This window comes from Ursus maritimus, unplaced genomic scaffold, assembly GCF_017311325.1.
Source record: "Ursus maritimus isolate PB19 unplaced genomic scaffold, ASM1731132v1 scaffold_31, whole genome shotgun sequence".
NCBI lineage: Eukaryota > Metazoa > Chordata > Mammalia > Carnivora > Ursidae > Ursus > Ursus maritimus.
In genome coordinates, this window is record NW_024425675.1 from 10,106,016 (window position 1) to 10,127,654 (window position 21,639).

At 38.8% G+C, this 21,639-nt stretch overlaps 1 protein-coding gene across 1 annotated transcript in view; it reads left to right on the plus strand.

The window, feature by feature from the left end:
• The window catches only part of MYO3A (myosin IIIA), a 215,172-nt gene that overhangs the window by 142,360 nt on the left and 51,173 nt on the right, over window positions 1-21,639 (plus strand). Inside the window, exons 19-24 of the mRNA XM_040645303.1 lie at window positions 4,043-4,196; window positions 5,707-5,795; window positions 7,708-7,837; window positions 12,281-12,360; window positions 12,821-12,898; window positions 16,074-16,279. Coding sequence (XP_040501237.1) covers window positions 4,043-4,196; window positions 5,707-5,795; window positions 7,708-7,837; window positions 12,281-12,360; window positions 12,821-12,898; window positions 16,074-16,279 — 737 coding nt within the window. The remainder of the gene's footprint in view (window positions 1-4,042; window positions 4,197-5,706; window positions 5,796-7,707; window positions 7,838-12,280; window positions 12,361-12,820; window positions 12,899-16,073; window positions 16,280-21,639) is intronic.

A 21,639-nucleotide genomic window follows, 5' to 3' on the forward strand; every position in this document is an offset into this window, starting at 1 on the left:
GATGTACGTCAGAGCACTATTTAAAATAGATAGGGTGTGCCTGCCTGGCTCAGCTGGTGGAGCATGGGACTCTTGATCTCAGGGTTGCGAGTTTAAGTCTCACACTGGGTGTAGAGAGTACTTAAAAAAATAAAAAATCAATAAAATAGTTAAAGAAGTAATCTAAAATGTCCTCAAATAAGAGAATGGAATAAAAAACTATAGTATGTAATCTCAGGTAGCCATTCAAATAATGTTCATGAAAATATATCAATTATGTGTCCTCCATTCCATTTTGTCAAAGGAAATGAAATTAAAATTGAATAAATAGTGTGATTTTTATTATCAAAAATACTATGCGTAGAGAAAGACTGAAAAGATTCCACTAAATGTTAAGACAGTATTTAGAGGAGATGAATTTGTAGGTGAATTTTAAGGTCTTCATGGTTTTTCCATATGTTAAATTTTATATGAGCATTATTACATTTATAATCAGAAGCTGAGGATTACGCATGCACACATGATTTAGTGTTTTCACCCCAGTCTTCCTCTATCTGGAAAACAGCTTTTCAAATGACTTTTAACAATAGGAATCCAGAAAGCTCATGTATTCCTCTGTTGGGGCTGCCATAAGATATCACAGGGAGCTGAAACAGTAGAAGTTCATATCCTCACCATTCTGGAGGCTAGAAGTCTAAGATCAAAGCAGGGACAGGTTTGGTTTCTCCTGAGGCCCGGCTCCTCCACTCCCAGGTGTCTGCCTTCTCCCTGTGACCTCACGGGGCTTTCAGTCTCTGCAGTTGCCTCCTTGGGGTCTCTTCCTCTTCTTAGAAGGAAACCCATCCTGTGGGATTCCAGCCTCGTCTGTATTCCCTCATTTGACCTTAATTACCTCCTTAAGAGCCCAGTCTCCAAATGCAGTCACATTGGATACGAGGGCCTCAACATATGAACTTGGGGGTGGGGGGCAGTTCAGTCCTTAACACTCAATTATTTATGTAACATGCTCAGGTCTCCCTAGATACTGAGCTCAATAATAGAGAGGTGAGTAAAAGTGCTTGTCCTCTTGGAGTTCCCATTCTAACAAGAGAGGGAGAATAATAAACCAGTAAAAATGCTAGAAATATTGTGAAAGAATTTTAAAACGTGGTTGGAGGGATAGAGGGTGACCAGCTGAAGAAGGGGGTTGATGAATTAGTCTGGATGATGGGGGAAGGTCTCTCTGAGGAGGTGAGGGTCCAGCCCCTATTGTGTGACAGTCTGTGCGGAGGGGTCAAAGCTAACGTTCCAAGCCATGTGGAAGCTTGCCGTCTCTCAGCCACCCTTCCACGCTGCTGTGTGAGGCTGAGGACTCAACTTCGTCATCGAGAATCTCTCCTGTGGTGACACTTAAGCCCTGTGTTCTAGGCCAGAGCTATGGGTCGGGAGCACCTTCCATGGGCTTTCTTGCCACTCTGTCCTAAAATTTTACAGTTCACACTGAAAACTCAAGCAAGAGCGCGACTCGGGCACGAAGCTTCCTAACATCCAAGTCTTCTGATTTCCAAGCCTCCTGGATTTATATTTAAGTAGTTATTCATCTGCCCTTCTCAAAAGGGAACTCAGGCCATCTGAACAGAGCAGAGATTATATATACTAAACAGTCCTTTATTGCAGTTAATAACTCCACTTTTTTTCTTTTTCTTTTCTTTTTTTTAAGATTTTACTGATTTATTTGAGAGATATAGAGCACAAGCAGGGGAAATGGCAGGCACAGGGAGAGGGAAAAGCAGGCTTCCCGACGAGCAGGGAGCCTGACACGGGGCTCAATCCCAAGACCTTGGGGTTACAACCTGAGCAGAAGGCAAACGCTTAACCTACTGAGCCACCCAGGCGCCCCTAACTCCACTTGTCTTCTGCTCTAAATGTATTTTTAACATACAGGGCATAGCAGAGGACTTTCTTAAGAGATATATGAGCTTCTTTTCTCCTCTTACGCTTAAAAATAACTAAATATTTTGAGGTCATAACCGCTCTAAAAATGCATAATCTATTGTTTTAGGCAGACTCATTTTACTAAAAGTGCTTTGTAAATCCTGAGTCGTAGCGTGTTCTCTCCGTTGGTTTGCCTGGAGTCCATAACACTAACAAGTATCTTCAAGGGGAGCCCATTGTTTTCCACGTTACTCCTCTCTGTTCTGTCTGACCTGCCACAAAAACGTCCCGTGGATTTTGACACAGGCAAATAGAAATGACAGATGCATCGATTTAGACCTTAACCTTGTGTGCTTTCTATACAAAACATACAAAACCTCTTCTGAACTTTGCAGTTGTCATTTAAGCTATAATGTGCTGTCAGCCTGATGCGTCTACTAGTAAAGTCATTCTGGGTCCACATATTGCTCCCAAGGTTACCTTCAAATGCAAAAGCTGTGAAACTTCCAGAAATTGTTTCCATTTTTATGTACTGGATAAACTAAATGACTTTCAGGTGAGCTACCTTTTAGGTCAATGGGCACTACCAAATTTTTACGTATTAGTTTTTTGTCTTAAAAATGTACACTTATTTTTCCTGGTGACACCCTTGAAATGAGATTTCAATTTCATAATCACCCAAATACTGATTAGAAGTTTAGGACTATCAAATGTCCCACCTGCCATTGGCTAAATTCCTCCACGAAGTTGCCAGAAATAAATTCTCTTTCTCTGAACTCCTTAGAGTACGTTGTACATATCGTTTTTCTATCATATGTTACCTTGCATTTTAAGTATCTAACTCACGTTAGATCTTAAATCCACTGAGGACAGGGAGTTTGTGTTAAACATCCCTTTATCACCTGTCACGATGCCTTATTATGAGATGTTTAATGAAAATATTTAATGACTTAAAGAATATATTAAAATAATAATGAAGGGGCACCTGGGTGGCTCAGTCAGTTAGGTGTCTGACTCTTGGCCTCAGTTCAGGTCTTGGTCTCCGGGTTGTGAGTTCCAGCCCCGCATTGGGCTCCGTGCTGGGCATGGAGCCTACGTAACAAAAAATTTTTTAAGTTAAAATAATGATGAAAATAGCCTGTCATTTTATATTTGTGAATTGTGTGGGATATTTTGCCACTTTATATTTGCCATATTAGTCGAGAGTTATTTCATACACTTCCCAGTGATAGCTGCTTTATCACCTGAGAACTGGTGAGTGCCCTGCATGGGAGCATGACTTCGAGTGGTCCAGGGGTCATGCATGTCCCCTTACAGAGTGCAGCCCTGGGGCAGGGGCACAGTATGAGGGAAGAGTCATAGAAATGGAGCAACAGCACAGTTCTTCCCCTTTGGTAAAATAGATCATCAACATCTGTGTTGTGTGGGCACCATGATCTTAGACTAATTGTTACTCATCGTTTTTATTTTATGCGTCTTATCGTATACTCAACAGCAGCTGGTTCTTAATGTACTAGATAGATTTACCTTGTTAGATGGAAATGGTTTCCTCCATGTGGTAGATGAGACAGTGGGAGATTACAGAATAAAAAAATTCCAAAGGATTATATGGCTAGTTAAGAGACAGAGCCTGGATATGAACCTAGGTGTTCTTGGTTCTAAAGCCACTGGCTGTTCCTATGACCCAGAGTTGTCCACCCTACTAACAGTGTAAATGTCATCATGACTGAGAGGTTAAGTAGATGTTCTTGAGAGATCCATTTCTGAAACTAGATCAAAGGCCTAAATTGGGGGAAATGTAAGATATGCCTGATTGATATTCTATAAATTCTGGAGCATAACTTTATTACTGCTCATTACCAACATATTCTCTTGCAATTTTGAAAGCCTAAGATGTCTATAATTCTGGTATAGAGACTAGAAACCTTTTATTATTACCTTGAATCACTGCTGACTTCAATGAGCTCTCAGTTTCAGGGAAAGAAAAATAAAATGATAGCCTCAGTTGAAGGGCAATGTTCATAGGAAGCGATTTATTATAATATGTGTAAAAGAGAATTTGGGGCAATTACTGTCCAGCTACCTTTCACAATTTCACAATTCACCATTTTTTTAGTGATTTTTTTCTATGTGTCATGTCCTGCTATAGAATGAATATCTAAATGAAGGTGTTAATGCCAGAATGATTGAATATGAAGATAACCGTCCCCTCCTAGATATGTTTCTGCAGAAGCCAATGGGTCTGCTATCCCTGCTCGATGAAGAAAGTCAGTTTCCCAAGGCCACTGACCAGACTCTTGTGGGTGAGTTTTAAACCCAGTATGTCTGCATCGTTTTGTGCTGCAGTAATAGAATGCTCTGGATGACTTAAAAAGAATTTTGTGTTAATTATCTGGAAGAAAATAGCTGTCACAAAGCCTGCATATGTAACTTTAAAGAAGAGGCTTTGGGTCTAATATCTGGACCAGTGAATGTTTAAAATAGGGTGAAATATTTAGTGATGAATTAAACAAGTTTGGTATTGGACTTCTCCTTACATTGTCATAGGATCTTATGTTAGAAATAACCTCAGAATTTATCAAGCCCCACCTCCTCAAAAAAGAAACTACCCAGGCCCAATATAAAAATTGGAGGGCAGGGCAAAAGACCAGCTCTGGAAATTGAAAAGAGATAGTTAATAAATTCATCTAGGCACTAGTCTAATAGAGGCAAATAGCCTCCATTACCTTAATAATCTCTAAATTACAGTACATTAGTAAATATTGACAATAATCACGAGTAATCAAAGAAAGTGTAAACATATTCATTTTTTCTGTTTGAGAAGGCAAAGATATGTATGTGTTTTTAATAGATTATCTTCTAAAATGGTTAAAATTAAGACTGTCTTATTCCTTAGATTAAAAAATAAAACTTTAGCTTGTTTAGGTAAAAAATCATTTTTTAATGGAGAAATACCATATTCCCTAATGGTAGGAGATATTGATTATGTATAATAAATATTTGCAGAAAATTTGGATTCACATTTTCTCTCATTTACTTTGGGTGATGAGTCTGTTTCTTACCATTAAGTCTGTGATGTTGCTTCCTGGTGACTCACCCACTGGCTTATTCTCTCCTCTAATTGGACAATACGAATGGAAAACAAAACAATCCCAAAGTTCTGGGGAAAGTTGTCTCATAGCAATCACTTGATTTCGAGGTTAAAATGTCCCTTCTAGGACATGGAGTAAAAAATTCTCTGAAGGTGGCACAGTTGTTATAGGACTGTAACTGCCTTTATGACCCTACATTTTTCGTATGTAATCAATAATAATGTATTCTAATAGAAAAGAGAGCCAGAATACCAGATTTCTAGGCTCATGGCTTCACATCAAACTGGGTTTCACAAACCTCTTTGATCAGTTAATCTCAAGTAGTTTCCTTCCTCTGGACCAGTGGTTCACACAATGTGGTCTACAGACCAGGACCATCAGCATCACCTGGGAACTTGCTAGAAATGTGACTTCTTGGATCCCCCCCAACACACACCCCCAGATCTACTAAGTCAGAAACTCTGTTTTAATAGGCCCTCCAGGGGGGTTTTGTTTGCCAAGGTTTAAGAACTGCTGCTCTAAATCATAATAGAATGGTTCAATTAATGATCTTGAGTTTGGTCTCAACATTTATGCTCCAAATCTGCATTTATCATTATGTAAAATTGTCTTTTCACTGCACATTGTCCATTTTATGGTGAAAGAGATGATTCTGTCAATCAGTATTTTCTGAGCATCTCCTTACATAACTTGATATTGGAGTTCAATTTTTTTTCTATAGAAAAATTTGAAGGTAACCTGAAATCACAGTATTTCTGGAGGCCCAAAAGAATGGAACTTAGTTTTGGAATTCACCATTATGCAGGAAAGGTAAGGTCTGTGAAGAATTATGAATGAGTTTCTCTTAGTCTTTCATCAAATAATAATGATAAACATGAAAACTATGGCCCAAAATATTTACAGTTGGTTGTAATGAGATAGCCATCTGTTTCTGCCCCAATCTGTTCTTCAACTTCCTATAGTCTGTCCAATTGACTGCCAGAAATCCCGCTCCAGAGCAATCTGCTCTAGCATCTATCCTGAGAAGGTTAACAAAAAATCCTTCTCCTACTTCGACAATGTTATAGTTTTTCTGGAGGAATTTATTAAGAAACTAAGGGAAAACAAGAAAGAAAAGAGACAAGCATCAAAGCCTTCATTTTTCTGATCCTAAGATCTGGCTTTGGGGGAGATTGGCTGGCAAGGGGGACCTACTTTTTCCTTCTTTTAATGTTAGCTGGGAACCTTTTGCATAAACTGCCTTTTATAGCCTTGAGGTGCTTCTCTCTCCACAGAAGCCTTTGTCTCTCCTCCTGCCCAACAGGAGAAAGTGCCAAATTGGAGGTGTGGTCGGATAATGGAGCTGGCCGAGGTGGGGTTGACTAATGGACTGTTCAGCAGTTGGATGTTTATGCTTTGATAAATGCACGTTCCCACAGCAGAGCAAACCTCAGATATATTGTCCTAAACCCACAGGATGCTCTGTTTCCCTTCTGCAGAGAATAACAGGTCATTCCTTCACAATGATGGTATAAATATTGGAGGACTGAGAAGATATTAAAATCAAGAAAGAAATGCAGAGAATGAGAAATACAGAAACAAAATAAAATAACACAGAACTTGGAAGATTCAGGTCTACTAGGACTGCTCTATTCCACAAATTTCAATATTCCACAGACTTTTGTCACTGAAAAAAAATCCACCTTAAATATTATAGTTATGGCCTCTCCCATGCTGTTCAGCGTGTGATTTTTCCAAATAAGTCTTTTTCAAAACATCCATTAAGAATTTGCTAAGATCATTTTATCCAGTTGTTTTTAACAGCTGTATTAGTCACCTTGGACTGTCATAAGAAAATACCACAGGATGGGTGGCTTAAAGCACAGAAATTTATTTTCTCACAGTTCTGGAGGCTAGAAGTCCAAGATCAAGGTGACAGCAAGGTCATTGTCTGGTGAGACCTCTCTCCCTGGCTTGCAGATGGGTGCATTCTTGCAGTGTTCTCATGTGGCCTTTTCTCTGGGTACATGAGAGGGAGAAAGAGATCTCAAGTATGTCTTTCTCTTACGAAGACACCAGTCCTATGGGATTAGGGTCCCACCCTTAAGACCACATTTAACCTTAATTACCTCCTGAAAGACCCTGTCCAAATACAGTCACATTTAGGATCAGGAATTCAACATATTAATTGTGGGGGGACACAGTTCAATCCATAACAGCAACTATATGAGATCATCCTACAGAAATCTTCGGATTACATTGATCTTTAGTGTTAAAATTACTTAGAAGTGCCAGAAACATGAATATTCATAGTGTACTTAAACCACACTATTAGTGAAACAAAAATTTATAATGGCCAATTCACTGCTTGTGAATCAATTACCATAGAAATGAGAATGCCTTGGTGGCCCCAGGGTGCCTCCTTTATGCCACCCTCGACCCTCCAAACACAGAAAGGAAACAACACCAAGTTTCCAACATAATAAATGAAAGGCAACAAACCATGATTCCAACCAAATTAGCAAGACACAAATTTTTCTCGGACAAAATATACTGTAGACCTGGAAAAATTTGCTCTTCCAGCCAAGCTGTAAAGGACTTCGTTCATAAATCTTTGTATTCCTGTTGCTCAGCACAGAGGAAGTTCTCAGTAAATACCTATTCATGATTTTGTCGCTGCTGCTGGTGATGATGACAAGGAGAATGGCATTGATTGTGATACTGAAACTTACTTTATCAACAGGTCCTGTATAATGCAAGTGGGTTCTTAGCTAAAAATAGAGACACTCTTCCAACTGATATTGTGCTGCTTTTGAGGTCATCAGAAAACAATGTCATTCGCCAACTAGTCAGTCACCCTCTGACAAAAACAGGTAAGCTTAAGGCAATTTCCTTTAACTGAGAAATTTCCTCAGGCCCAATCCAGTAGTTTCTGACTGATTTTCGTGAGTATAATCCCCAATTTTTTTTTTTATGTTGGTTTGGTTTTAGCTCACTAAATATGCATTTCTTAATACATTCTGCCCAAATTGTCTGAAGAACATATAAAAATGAATATAAACAAACTAGATTTTCATTCAAGAAAAGTTCTGGAAGAGCTAGCCAGAAAATATGGTGGTATTTTAGCTACTCGTTAGAAGGATTTGCGCATCTCTGAAGAGTTTAGAGTGACCTCTCTTTCAGGACTGGGCAGCTTTGGGTGGTACTTTAAGACTCTATAGGTGTAGTGAGCTCTGCCTTGTTAATTAAAAACTTATAGGGGTGCCTGGGGGGCTCAATTGTTAAGCGTCTGCCTTCGGCTCAGGTCGTGATCCCAGCATTCTGGGATCCAGCCCACATCGGGCTCCCTGCTCAGCGGGAAGCCTGCTTCTCCCTCTCCCACTCCCCCTGCCTGTGTTCCCTCTCTCGACGCCTCTCTCTGTGTCAAATAAATAAAATCTTAAAAAAAATAAAAACTTATATGCCTTTGCTCCAGCCAACCATATACATGTTTGCTTTTGCTTTTAAGTAGAAAAAAATGTAGTTTGGGTTGTTTTTCTTTATTGGAGTTTGTTTTATTATTTTGCATTTCTTTTTACGGTTTTATTGAGATATAACTGACATACAGTAAATAGCTCATGTTTAGACAGTAAAACGTGATGAGTTTTTGACAGGCATAAACATCTATAAAACCATCACCACATTCAGTAGGGAACATATTCATCACCCCCAGAGGATATTTCCTCATGACTCTGGAATCCTTCCCACCACCGTTCGGATCCCTCTCCAGTTGTTCTAGCACTGTTGGTTGGAAGGATTATTCTTTCCCCCATTGAATTGCTTGGGCACCCTGTTGAAAATCAATTGACTGTATACATGTAGGTCTATTTCTAGACTTTTCTATTGTGTGTCCTTGATACTTGTCTATCTTTATGGCAGTACTACACTTCTTGACTACTGTCGCTTTATAAAAAAAAAAAAAAACAATTGAAATCAGATAGTATAAGCTACCCAACGCTGGCTTTTTCAGAGTTGTCGAGGCAATTATTCCTTTGCTTTTCCATATAAATGTTAGAATAAGCTTGTCAATTTCTACCAAAGATCCTGGTGAGACTTTGATTGGGATGCACTGAAGCTATAGATTAATTTTGGGAGAATTGATATCCTCACAATATTGGGTCTTCCAATCAGGAAGCACAGTATAGCTCTTCGTTTATTTAAGTCTTCCTTAATTTCTCTCAGCAATATTTTGTAGTTTTCGGTGTATGCGTCTTGTGTATCTTTGTCAAATTATCTAATATATCACATTTTATGCTATTATAAATGGTAATTTTAATTCAAATTCTGTTTGTTGCTAGTATATAGAAATCCAGTTGATTTGTGTGTATTGATCTTTCACCCTGCAGTGTTGCTAAGCTCATTTTCTTGGTGAATTCCATAGGATTTTCTCTATAGATGATCACGTCTGTGAAAAAAGAGTTTGCCTTTTCTTCTCCAGTATGTTTACTTTTTATGTCTTCATCTTGCCTGGTTGCTCTGTCTAGAATCACCAAAGCAATATTGAATACAAGTGCTAAGAGTGAACATTCTTGCCTTATTCCTTTTTTTTTTTTAAAGATTTTATTTATTTATTTGACAGAGATAGAGACAGCCAGCAAGAGAGGGAACACAAGCAGGGGGAGTAGGAGAGGAAGAAGCAGGCTCATAGCGGAGGAGCCTGACGTGGGGCTTGATCCCATAACGCGGGGATCACACCCTGAGCCGAAGGCAAACGCTTAACCGCTGTGCCACCCAGGCGCCCCTAAATGCTAAATTTTATGTTACGTAAGTTTTACAATAAAAAATGAAAAGGAAGAAAAACTCATGTATTTTGTATTTTTTTTTTTAGTTATTTCAGTTAATCCAGTCTTGTGTTACTTTATCATGCCCAGAAGCAAATGTCTTCAGTTTTGACTTTAACAGTTTTCATCTCTTTCTATATCCACCAACTGCATCTGTGCACCTAATCTCATGTTTTTGACCCTTATAAAATATGCAGTCAGGTTCTCAGTACTATGTTCTGTCTCCTGACTATCAGCAGAACCATGTCTCATTGGCCAAAGAGAAGAGAATTTCATAATCAAAGATGTTTCAGTCACTCTGAATCTCAAAGCTATCAGAGGCATTTGGGTTTTATATTCACCTAGATATGCAAACATAATAATAATAATGATGACAATAATAATACATACATTTGTTTAGAATTTGCAGTGTGCTAGGCACTGTGCTGACTACTTTTATTTACTCCTAATAGCAACACTCTGAGGAGGAATTACTGGTACAGATGAGACTTTGAGTCTTGGAAATGTTGAGCATCTTTCTTAGTGTTACCCCTGTGGGAAGTCTTAGAAGAGGGCTTGAAAGTTGGGTTTTTTCAATCCTATATTATGCTGTCTCCAAGATTCTAAGATAACCCTTTGCATGTATGACTTTAAATATGATATACAGTGAAGCCATTATGAGGAGGAAATGTACCACAATTCCTTACAGCTTACATCTCTACATTGGTTTATTACAGGTTTGTTCATCAGGTCAACTATAAAGGCAAAGTGGATATATTTTCTGAAATTAACATCTATGCTAATTTTAGTTCCTGTTGAAATGCATTAATGAGTTTTTAGAAGGCTTTCATTTATTTTGTTGTTAAACAATTTGATGACTAGTGTATAAATTTTGTTACATTGAAATTATTAATCCCTTAGTAAATTTCCTCTAGTTTTTTAGTTTTCAGAGAAACTTAAATTTTTAGTTCTTATTTGGCTAATATTAAGTAATGGTATCTATTAAGTAATGGGTCTATTCTAATAGTGTGCTACTAGTCCTTTGTATAAGTCTATAGTAATTTTGGTAATTTTTTCTAAAACCTTCCCTTAAAAAAAAAAAAAAAAAAGAAAGTCCACAGCTGTCCCTCTGAAGACCAAGTGTTACTATGTTTGTCCACTCTGCTGTCTGCAGTGTTTCCCAGTAGAAGAGTGGACAGTGTGGTGTGCAGCCCAGAGTGAAAGCCAGCACACACACCCATCGCAGCACCTTTCCTGATAACGAGGGAAGGGGGGAGATGGCACAGCCAAGGCACTGCCAGCCGAATCCCAGGCAGGGTCCCACCAGCATCATCACTCCCGAGCCAGCCTTTCGCCACCACAAAGAATGTGAAGGATTTGTCAAAAACATGTAGCCTTGGGGCACCTGGTGGCTCAGCTGATTAAGCGTCCGACTCTTGATTTTGGCTCAGGTCATGATCTCAGGGTTGTGAGATTGAGCCCCGCATCAGGTTCTACACTGGGCGTGGAGCCTGCTTAGGATTCTCTCTCCCTCTCCTTCTGCTCCCACCCCCACCCCAACGTGCACTCTCTCTCTCTCTCTAAAGATCAAAGAAACAAAAAACATGTAGCTTCTACTTCTCACCTAGACAAATGAAAGTGAAAAGAAATAATCTTTCTGAAGTGACTGAATTCTGGAGATATATTTGAACATTACCGTTGGGATGATGAACTCTTGGATTGTGGGTTGATTGTTTATTGTGCTTGGTGAGGGGCGGGACAGGAGAGAAGATGAACTAACATTTCCGGGTGCCCACCGTGCACCAGACATACTGTCACATGTCATCAAAATTCTGTGAGGCAGACAGCATTATCCCCATTATATGGTTTCAGAATGCAACTCAAAGACTAAGTAAATGATCGATCGATAGGCCACACAATTTAAGTACCACAGGCGGTATTCAAATACAGGTATTCTTGGCTTCTAGAGCCATAATTTTTCACTACACCAGAGTATTTTCACACCTTGGGTTATGCTCATAAACGTAGCCCTAGCACTGGGCACTTAATTTCTGAGTTGAACATATCTATTTCTGCATCAAACATATCCATTGCTCTCAACCATTCTTGATTTTCTTACAAACATTTCATATGAATTAATGATCCATATGATTTTTTAAGGCCCATTGTAAAGCTTACCTTTTTGTTAAGGAAAATCTCAGATGCCATTTAACACATACACACATACATGAAGCAAACTGTTCCCTTTATCGGAATCACACCATATCTTGTAGCAATTAAAGGAAATCTAACACTTACCTGTATTTTTTCTAATATCCAAGTTGGGTTTTTTTTTTAATTTAAAATTTGTTATAAATTTTTATGTAATATTTTATCCTTAAATTTCTCATAAATACTTAACTGAGGATGACTATTGCAGCATCAACAATGTTTATTTTAATACTTAAGTAAATGAGGAAAGTCTTCTAGTGATTAAGTATTCTAAAATGTACATTAATTTCATCCACATTCCTATAGGTAATCTGCCACATTCTAAAACTAGAAATATAATAAATTATCAAATGAGGACTTCAGAAAAATCAATCAACTTGAGAAAGGTAAGAAATGCATTTTGCATGACAGTGAGCCTAAGAATTTAACCTTTACAGCAACAGTATTTGTGTGCTCCTAAAAGTAAACAGCTTTTAATGTAGGCTTTCTCCCTTTGATCTTTCTTTTCTGCTTAAACAGCTATGTTATGTTTATATTACTGCTAGCCACTAAAATAATCATGCATTTATGATACATTCCTAACTCTTTATAGCTCATTTGAATGTTACACTAAGAGCAACTAAAAATACGTTAGCTAAGGTCTGAGACATCACATTCCCTGCAAGATCAATTAAAATTCCAATGAGGCTGACAAAACAATTACCCTAAGTAAAAATATTAACCTTTTCTTATTTTATGTATTTGAATGCATAGACCACAATCACCCGAAGGAAATTCCATGTGCTCCTTATAGATCATAAAGTGCAGTGGATACTGAAACATCACTGTCTGTCTTGGTCTTTGTAGGATCAAAGTGGAGAAGCCACACGTCATGCCACAGAGACCACCAACATGAAGACACAAACAGTTGCATCATATTTTAGAGTAAGATATTAAATTATGGTGTGTTGTGCTTAGGAATGTTATTTATTTAATTTATTTATTTTCAGACAGGGGGAGGGGCAGAATGAGTGAAGAAAGAGAACCCTAAGCAGGTTCCACACCCAGCGAAGAGCCTGATAGGGGATTGACCTCACAACCCGTAAGATGACCCAAAATCAAGAGTTAGAGACTTAACTGACTGAGCCCCCCAGGTGCCCCAGGAATGTTATTTATTTTATTTTTTAAAACTTCTTAAAAGATTTTATTTATTTATTTGAGAGAGAGAGAAAGAAAGCGTGAGAGAGGAGAGAGAAGGAGAAAGGGGAGGGTCAGAGGGAGAGGGAGAAGCAGACTCCCTGCTGAGGAGGAAGCCCAACTCGGTACTCCATCCCAGGACTCTGGGATCATGACCTGAGCCGAAGGCAGACGCTTAACCGACTGAGCCACCCAGATGCCCCTATTATTTATTTCAAATGAGAGTTACAAATCAAAAGCTAGTAATAAATATCAGAGTACTATTAGCAAAAGATAATTCTCATTGTATTCCATTTACTATTTGTTAGATACAGAATATTGTAGAGTACTGTCAAAAACCTATGGATTGGTTTGCTTTGCTATTTTATCTATAAAATTATTGTATACTAAGTCGGTCTTAATGGAAGTTTATACTTTGGTTAAAATTTGGTTAAAAGAACCAAATGCATTTCCCCTAGAACAAAACCTGGCAGGGTTTTTAATTCCATGCTCTGATAACTACCTATAACTTCTTCCCACTCCTGAATGACCTTGGGGTGGGCAGATGGGACGAGGCTGAGCATCTAGGCTCATTCCATATCTCCCTGCACCTAGACAAGATGAAACCTCAAAAGAAAAAGAACTGGTATAAGCATGGAGCAAGGAGAAGGGATACTGGGAAAACATAGTAACACGCTAACAAAATCAGCCACTGTGTTCTTAGCATAGTGTCAAGGTGACCTTTCTTACCTGTTTCTTCCTTGGACAATATGGGAGAAAAGGAAGAAAAGAAGTACTTTACTTCCTCTGTGCTCTAAAGAACTTCAGATACCCATGCCCTCGTTATTGGTGTCCATTCGTATTTATCTCTTCTGATAATATCATCTTGGGGCGCCTGGGTGGCTCAGTTGTTTTAAGCATCTGCTTTCGGTCAGATCATAATCTTGGAGTTCTGGGATCTAGTCCCACATCGGGCTCCCTGCTCAGCAGGGAGTCTGCTTCTCCCTCTCCCTCTGCCCCTCCCCCTGCTTGTGCGCTCTCTCAAACAAATAAATTAAATCTTTTTTAAAAATAAAAAATAAAAAAATAGGGGCGCCTGGGTGGCACAGCGGTTAAGCGTCTGCCTTCGGCTCAGGGCGTGATCCTGGCGTTATGGGATCGAGCCCCACATCAGGCTCCTCCGCTATGAGCCTGCTTCTTCCTCTCCCACTCCCCCTGCTTGTGTTCCCTCTCTCGCTGGCTGTCTCTATCTCTGTTGAATAAATAAATAAAATCTTTAAAAAAATAAAAATAAATAAAATAAAATAAAAAATAAAAAAATAATCATGTGAACCAGCCAATGAAAATGTAGAGAATACTAACTAAAAATTGGAAATTATTAATAATACAATTTAAGGCGGGAAAAGGGGAGTAATTAGGCTAAATTTACTGTAAGTGTTCAGTGAGTAAATCCAGTTTTCTAACAGAATCATGAAATGCTTTTAAAAATAGCTGGGTAGTTTTATTAAATAGTTTTTCGAGTCCTAAGCTCATAGCAGACAGTGTGTACTTAATCATCTTTGAGTAGCACGTAGTACATTCATATACTTAATCTCTCACATGTGCTGCTGGTACATTCACCTGACATCGGGACTGCAGCACAGCTGAATTACCGAGCGTATTTATGGACAGATTATTTTCCTTTTTTAAGGGAGTTACCCAAGACCCACATCAGTCCACTGTTGTTGACATCCAACACTGTGTGTATGTTTAAAACATTAGCTCATAAAATCATTTTACTCCTCCGGCTGAAGTGAAAAGTGATAGAAGATAATTCCGTATAGTATATAATGAATTTTTTAAAGTGATTATCCGTTCTGCGGAGAATGCATATAGTGTAACACCATGCTTTGGTCCCTAAGAAAAACCAGGGCCTAAATTGCAGAAGGCTTTTGCTCAAAATGCCCCAGCCCCTGGCAGGTGTTTGCAGGACAACAGGAATGATGGCTCACAGATCAACGCGATGAAAAGGGGCTCCAAATTGGCAAGCCCAGCTTTAAAGATCACATCTGAGTTTCAGTGCCCAAGAAGAAGCCAAGCCACTCCAAGGCTTTGTCATTTGTGTAATTCCGTATTTGGCTTGCTCTGGCTTTGTAACCATAGGCTTCTATGTTTCCAACACTAAAAGAAATCCAACGGACACCAGCTGTCTGTGTTCATACATCTGTTACCTTGCCAGTAAATTGCAGTCCCAGTCATTAACTGCTCATTTTCTGAGATTCCACTTTTAGTTGAGATGTGATTATTCTAATGTTATACTTAGTTGTCCTGTAATTGGCTACCATTTTAATAAGCTATTGCTGAACATGCAGTTTTCGTATCTATGTGACTTTGAAAATTCTAAAATAAATAAGAAAATTATCAAACTAGAACAGATTTGAGTACTTGAGTGAATTTGCTTATTTTTGTAACTCCTACGTCCTATGTATTAAACTGCTTTAACTTCTCATTCCTTATTTTAAACCAGAGGATTCTGACAGGACTTGAAGCATTTACGTTCATACTTTTATATGAAGAAAAAAATTGAACAAGGAAAATAAGAGTACAAGCAAGAAACTAAGTCATATGACTAAATATTATATATCAGCAAGTATCCGTGAAGGCTATAATTACTTACAAACAAATCAGATGAAAAGTAATTTCATCTGTTAATTAAACTTGCCTTAAGAATGTACAGGGAACCTTTTAATAGCTAAGTTCGAGTTATTGCCTCTACATTTTTATGAGTAAATCTGTATTTTTAAAAATACGCTATAAATAAAATTTTCATTAACACAGATTTTCCTCTATTGAATGTGAATTAATATGAACATATGTAACATCCAGTTTTCAGGGTTTTTTTTCTTGCAAGCCACTAAGTTTCTGTATACTACACTGAGAAATTTATTTTTGTTGCATATTATAGTATTCCCTGATGGATTTGTTATCCAAAATGGTGGTGGGCCGGCCTCACTTTGTCCGTTGCATCAAACCAAATAATGAACGTCAGGCAAGAAAATATGATAAAGAGAAAGTCCTCCTACAGCTTCGCTACACAGGAATTCTGGAAACAGCAAGAATTCGAAGGCTGGGATATTCACATCGGATACTTTTCTCCAGCTTCATAAAGCGGTATGTGGATTTCTGTTCAAGGTTATAGAGAAATCCATCAGAAGAATTACAGGGAACAAAATAGGAGAGAGAATTACTCAGGTGTGCGAGGAGGGAGGCATTTTGTTTTTGCAAAGGCGTTTGCACTGAGAGAGAAGGTAAGCAGGCCTGACGTTTCTGTTGTCAGCTGGGAGATCCTGTGTGGTTGCACAGGATACAGGTCCTGAGCAGTAAGATCGAAAGGCCTACGTTTCTGTACAGAGCAGTCGGAGGGTTTGGGTTCTTATCCCACGGCTCCTGCTGTGTGACCCGTGGGCTGTACCAGAGATTCTCAACAGGGGGGATTTTTGCCCCTCAAAGAATTTGTTGATGTCTGGAGGCATTTTTGGTTGTCACAGTTGATGGGGTGGGGGTGTCTGTTGGCATCTAGCGCCTGGAGTCCGAGGTGCTGCTGAACACCCTACAGTGCACAGAAGAGCCCCCCCTGCAAATGTTGCCAGCACTGAGAGCAAGACACCGGGCCTGTGCTGAACCTCATTGACCCTCATTTCATGAATCTGCCCTGACTGCCTGGTGCAACTGTGATAAGGATCGAACGAGACATTATCTGAGTAACAGTATTTAGAAAACAAAAGACTCAATTAGGTATAAGAAGTCCTTTTTAAAATTTGAAATTAATGTAAAATGAATTAAGCTATGTATTAAATATATTTTATTAAGTAATACGTTTGGGGTGATATAGAAGCTCAGTACCTTATGTGGTTAATATTTTAAATGCCCATATTTCTATTATTTAGCAATTCTGTGATTACTGTTAGCTATTAAACTCGAAGTTTCAATTTTCCAAAGTGTTAGAATTTTCAGGCGAAACCTAGCATTTGAGAAATTCCCTATATGTAACATTCTCTGGCCTTTTTCAGAGTGTGCAAATTAGGATTAAGAACAAAACAAAGTTTCCAACCTCCCCTCCCCCAAAACAAAACATCCTCTTGGCTTGTGTCAAGCATTCTTTCACTTGTGGTAACCAAGACCCTCCCTTACTAAATAAAATGAAAACTCTAATTATTTTTGCAAATTATTATGTTTTCAGCAATCTATGGTACTTCTTGCTTTTTCCCCTCTTTGGACACCTGTCAAAGAAAATAAAGGTATTTTTTTAAAAAAGAAAAGAAAAAAGAAAGGTTTGGGGGCGCCTGGGTGGCTCAGTCATTAAGCATCTGCTTTCTGCCCAGGGCGTGATCCCAGGGTCCTGGGATTGATCCCCGCATAAGGCTCCCTGCTTTGCTAGGAGCCTGCTTCTTCCTCTCCCACTCCCCCTGCTTGTGTTCCCTCTCTCGCTGGCTGTCTCTCTGTCAAATAAATAAACAAAATCTAAAAAAAAAAAGTTTGAAAGCATTCAGGTATTCAGTCAGTAATTACTGCCTAGCTTGTTTTTTAAGAAATAACTTTTTAAAGCTAGTAAATAAATAAATAAATACTTCATTCTGATTTATAATTGAGAAGAAAAAGATAAGAAAGGTATTCATTTTAAGCAACTTGAAGAAAACCCTACCACTTCTTCATGACAGAGAGCAAAATTACACAAATATGGTAACTTTCGTAATTGGCAAATCCTCAATAATAGTTTAAGACAGACTTTAAAACCTCAGGCTGTAGGGTTCGGAAGTAGAGCCAGCATCCAATCACTGACTTCCCTTGTCACAGAGCATACCCAATTTTATATCCAAAACTAAGAAATAAAAAATACTGGAATTTCTTATTGGCTACCAGTAAATTCTCCATTCTGTACAGGAATGCAGAGAACCTAAAAGTACTTGATAGGAAGAAATTTCAAATTTCAAATTAAAATCAAAACGTGACCTATTTTGATGTTTTTCGTTTTTTAGAAGTTGATCTTTAACTTGCTTAAAAATTCATATAAATAATAATATAAATTACTATAATTACTGTGAAATTTCAGTAACCTTTTCTTTAGGTACAAGGTACTGTGCTGGGGCGCCTAGGTGGCTCGGTTGGTCAAGTGTCCAAATGTTGATTCTGGGTCAGGTCTTGATCTCAGGGTTGCGAGTTCAAGCGCCATGTTGGGGTCCACGCTGGGAGTGTGCTAAGCATTGCAGAGGAGACCACATTTTAAAACTGTCTTGAACCTCAACAATTAACAATCCAGTAAAGATTACCAGAGTCATAGACATGGAAAGTTAATAAGCAGTGCAAGGTAATAAATACCAAGATCCAAGGGAAAGTTATACACAGTGCAAGAGATCAGAGAAGAGAAAGATTTTCTCCAGGACGGCTGATAAGAGGGAGTATCAGGAAAGAAAATTTAAACTAGAATCTAATGGTAGATACAGTTTGTGGAAAAGACAGGAAAGGTCTTTCTCAACATACTGTGTGGTGTGTCAAAAGCTAGAGGGACTTGGATTTGTCTGAATTAGCACAGTGGGTGTTAGTGAAGTGATAGAAATTGACAGAAGATAAGCTGGGATAAGATGGGAAAACTGATCAGGTTAAAATTATATAGAGAGGGCCTCAAATGCCATATTAAACCTATAGTTTCAGTTACCCATGGTTTTATAATACGGACAGAAAGGAGAACTAAACCTATTTTCTTGGTGATAATGTAGCTGAAAGTTGCTTATTTAGAAGGTCAGAAGTGGGAATAAATTCATAAATGTATTTCAAAGTCCCATGCTATATAGAATACCAAATTACTACATGATAAATGAGAAAGGGAAAAAAAATTAAGTATACAAAGAACACAAGAATAGCTGTTCTGAATACAGGAAGTTCCAGAAATAAAAGGCTAAACCTTTTCTCCATCGCTAATTTGAAAGCTGTCATCTAAATTGGCAAAGACTCTCAGGAGGCAGAAGAATTCGCAAGGCCCTGTGGAGGTGTAAATAGGACTAAATCGTTCTCCTCTGTCCTGCCTTAGCCTCTGACTAACCCTTCACGTAGGATGCAAAATTCATGAGACTCCGTCTATTCTGTTGTAGATATAAACTCTTCTGTTTGTGACAAGGAAATAATCTTAAGGGGAGATACGTAACATGAACTTACCTTGCACAGGGTTTTTACTGTAGTTGTGTCAAATGAACACTTTTATTCAGAAGCCCGGAAGTGAGCTCCGTATTTCCACTAGGCACCTATACACAGTGGATTGGCTACCAGAACTCTAACTCAGCCAGAACTTGTTGAAGGCAGTAGTGTAGCAAAGTAGGTAAGTACACATGCTTTGAAGGCCGCCAAGTTTAGGGGAGAAAAAAAAAAAAGGAGAAGAAAAGAAAACCCAAGTTCAAACCCCAATTCTGTTACTATCTGAATGTGTGGCCTTGTTCAAAGTTACTTTGAGTAACTGCTATAAGCTTCAAGCCTCCATCTTTTTCATCTGCAAATAGGGATGATGGTAATAGTATCTACTCTGTATGTGGTTATGAGCATTCAATGAAATAATACATATGAAGTTTACCATAGAACCAAATGTCGTTAATACATAGTAGTTATAATTATTTTCATTATTATTCTTGCTTCAGCCCCAAGCTCCCCAAATTACTTTTTACCTACAGTAAAATGAGTCCCACCACATAAACCATGAAGCTAGCCCATAAAAACCAAAGCAGATGCCAGTATGTTGGCTTTAAAACAAGTCTTTAAAACAAGTAATGCAACAGAGCAAGGGTCTGGGGACTTTCCTCCATAGCAACGGGTCTACCTAGATGGTTATTTACCCAGCAAGTCCCAGAAGCAGGTCATTAGTCCTTCAGCAGACATTTAATTGAGCCCCCATGATGTTCTAGTCCTTGAAAAAAAGATGAACCTAGATCTTCATCCGAAGATTAATAAAAGAGCCTCTGACATTAAGAAACTCACAGGCCAGTTGTGGGAACAGGGACCTAGTTAATTATCATACAATGTAATATGAACTCCAGGGACAAGGGTTCTCATCTGCTGTGTTTACTGCTGCATCCTCAGCACTTAGAAGGGTCCCTGGCACATAGTACGTACTCAATAAATATTTATCCAGTGAATGAAAGAATAGTGGATATTTTTAATAAAAGTATGCACAGGGCACTCCAACAGCATGACATGGAGGTGGTAGAAGTGAGGAGGAAAGGAGAAGACTTTTGAGATCATAGTAGAAATTCAGATAAAGCAGAGAATCATAAAAGTAATATATAAATACATACTACAAATACCATATTTTAACTTGGAACATGAACATATATTCATTTTTCAAACTTTTGATACAGGCTCAATTTTTTTTCTTGGAATAAAAGTCCACTGATCAGAGTTTATTGACTCTTTCTTATGTAAGCTATCCATAATCCCTTATTTATCATTTGCAGTTAATATTTCTTGAGATGAAGCAGGAAATTAAAGATATTTGTGAAACAGTCACAGAGCTGAATATTTCTTGCTTCTTAAGATTCTCCTCAACCCTTTGTAATAGCTTCATCCACATTTAATTCCATAGGGTTTAGACCACTACTTTAGGAAGTCTTACCAAAGCATTTGATACAACTTTGTAGAAACAACTTTCTGGCTTTCCTCACTCATAGTCCATCAGTTTATGTAATATGTTTTTTTTTTTTAAGATTTTATCTATTTGAGAGAGAGAACAAGAGCGGGGTGAAGGGCTGAGGGAGAAGCAGACTCCCCACTGAGCAGGGAGCCCGATGCGGGACTCGATCCTGGGACTCCGGGATCATGACCTGAGCGAAGGCAGACCCTTCACTGACTGAGCCACCCAGGCGCCCCTACGTAATATGTTTTTGAATCATGTCACCTCAAGTGCAGGCGTGCACAGGTTTGGCAGCAAATGCAGCTCCCCTGGCAGGAGCGGAAGCACACAGGCACACGAGCGAGAGCTACCACCTGTGAGCTCTAAGTGTGTGGTGCACCCCCATCAGCGCATCTTACCCAGGGAAGGAGAATGTCAGCTAACCCAAATAGTCCATTCACTGAAGATACGTTAGGGAGAGTTTCTAAAATATTGAATCAGTCTTCCTTAAAGGAACAAGCCGTGAGGAAGAAGGACGTGCAGACAGAGAGAATAACACATACGAAGGCATGGAGGCAGGAGCAAACACAGCCTTTTGGCATACTCTTAAATAGCTTTTATTACCGGAGCTCGAGCTGTCCATGGAAAGTAGCCAAAGGTGAGGCTGGAAAGGCAAGCAGGGATATGGAGGAGGAGGGAGCTTTCATGCCCATCTTCATATATGCCAACTCATTTGACAGTCATTTTAAATGACTGCTTGTTGTCAGGGGTGACCTTTGCATTTCCTGCATTTCTGCTGCTCTCCAGATTACGTACGTTGCGTGCCCAGCCTTTGAAAGCACCTGTTTTTGCCATCACGGCTTAGAACTGGGGATGTTCT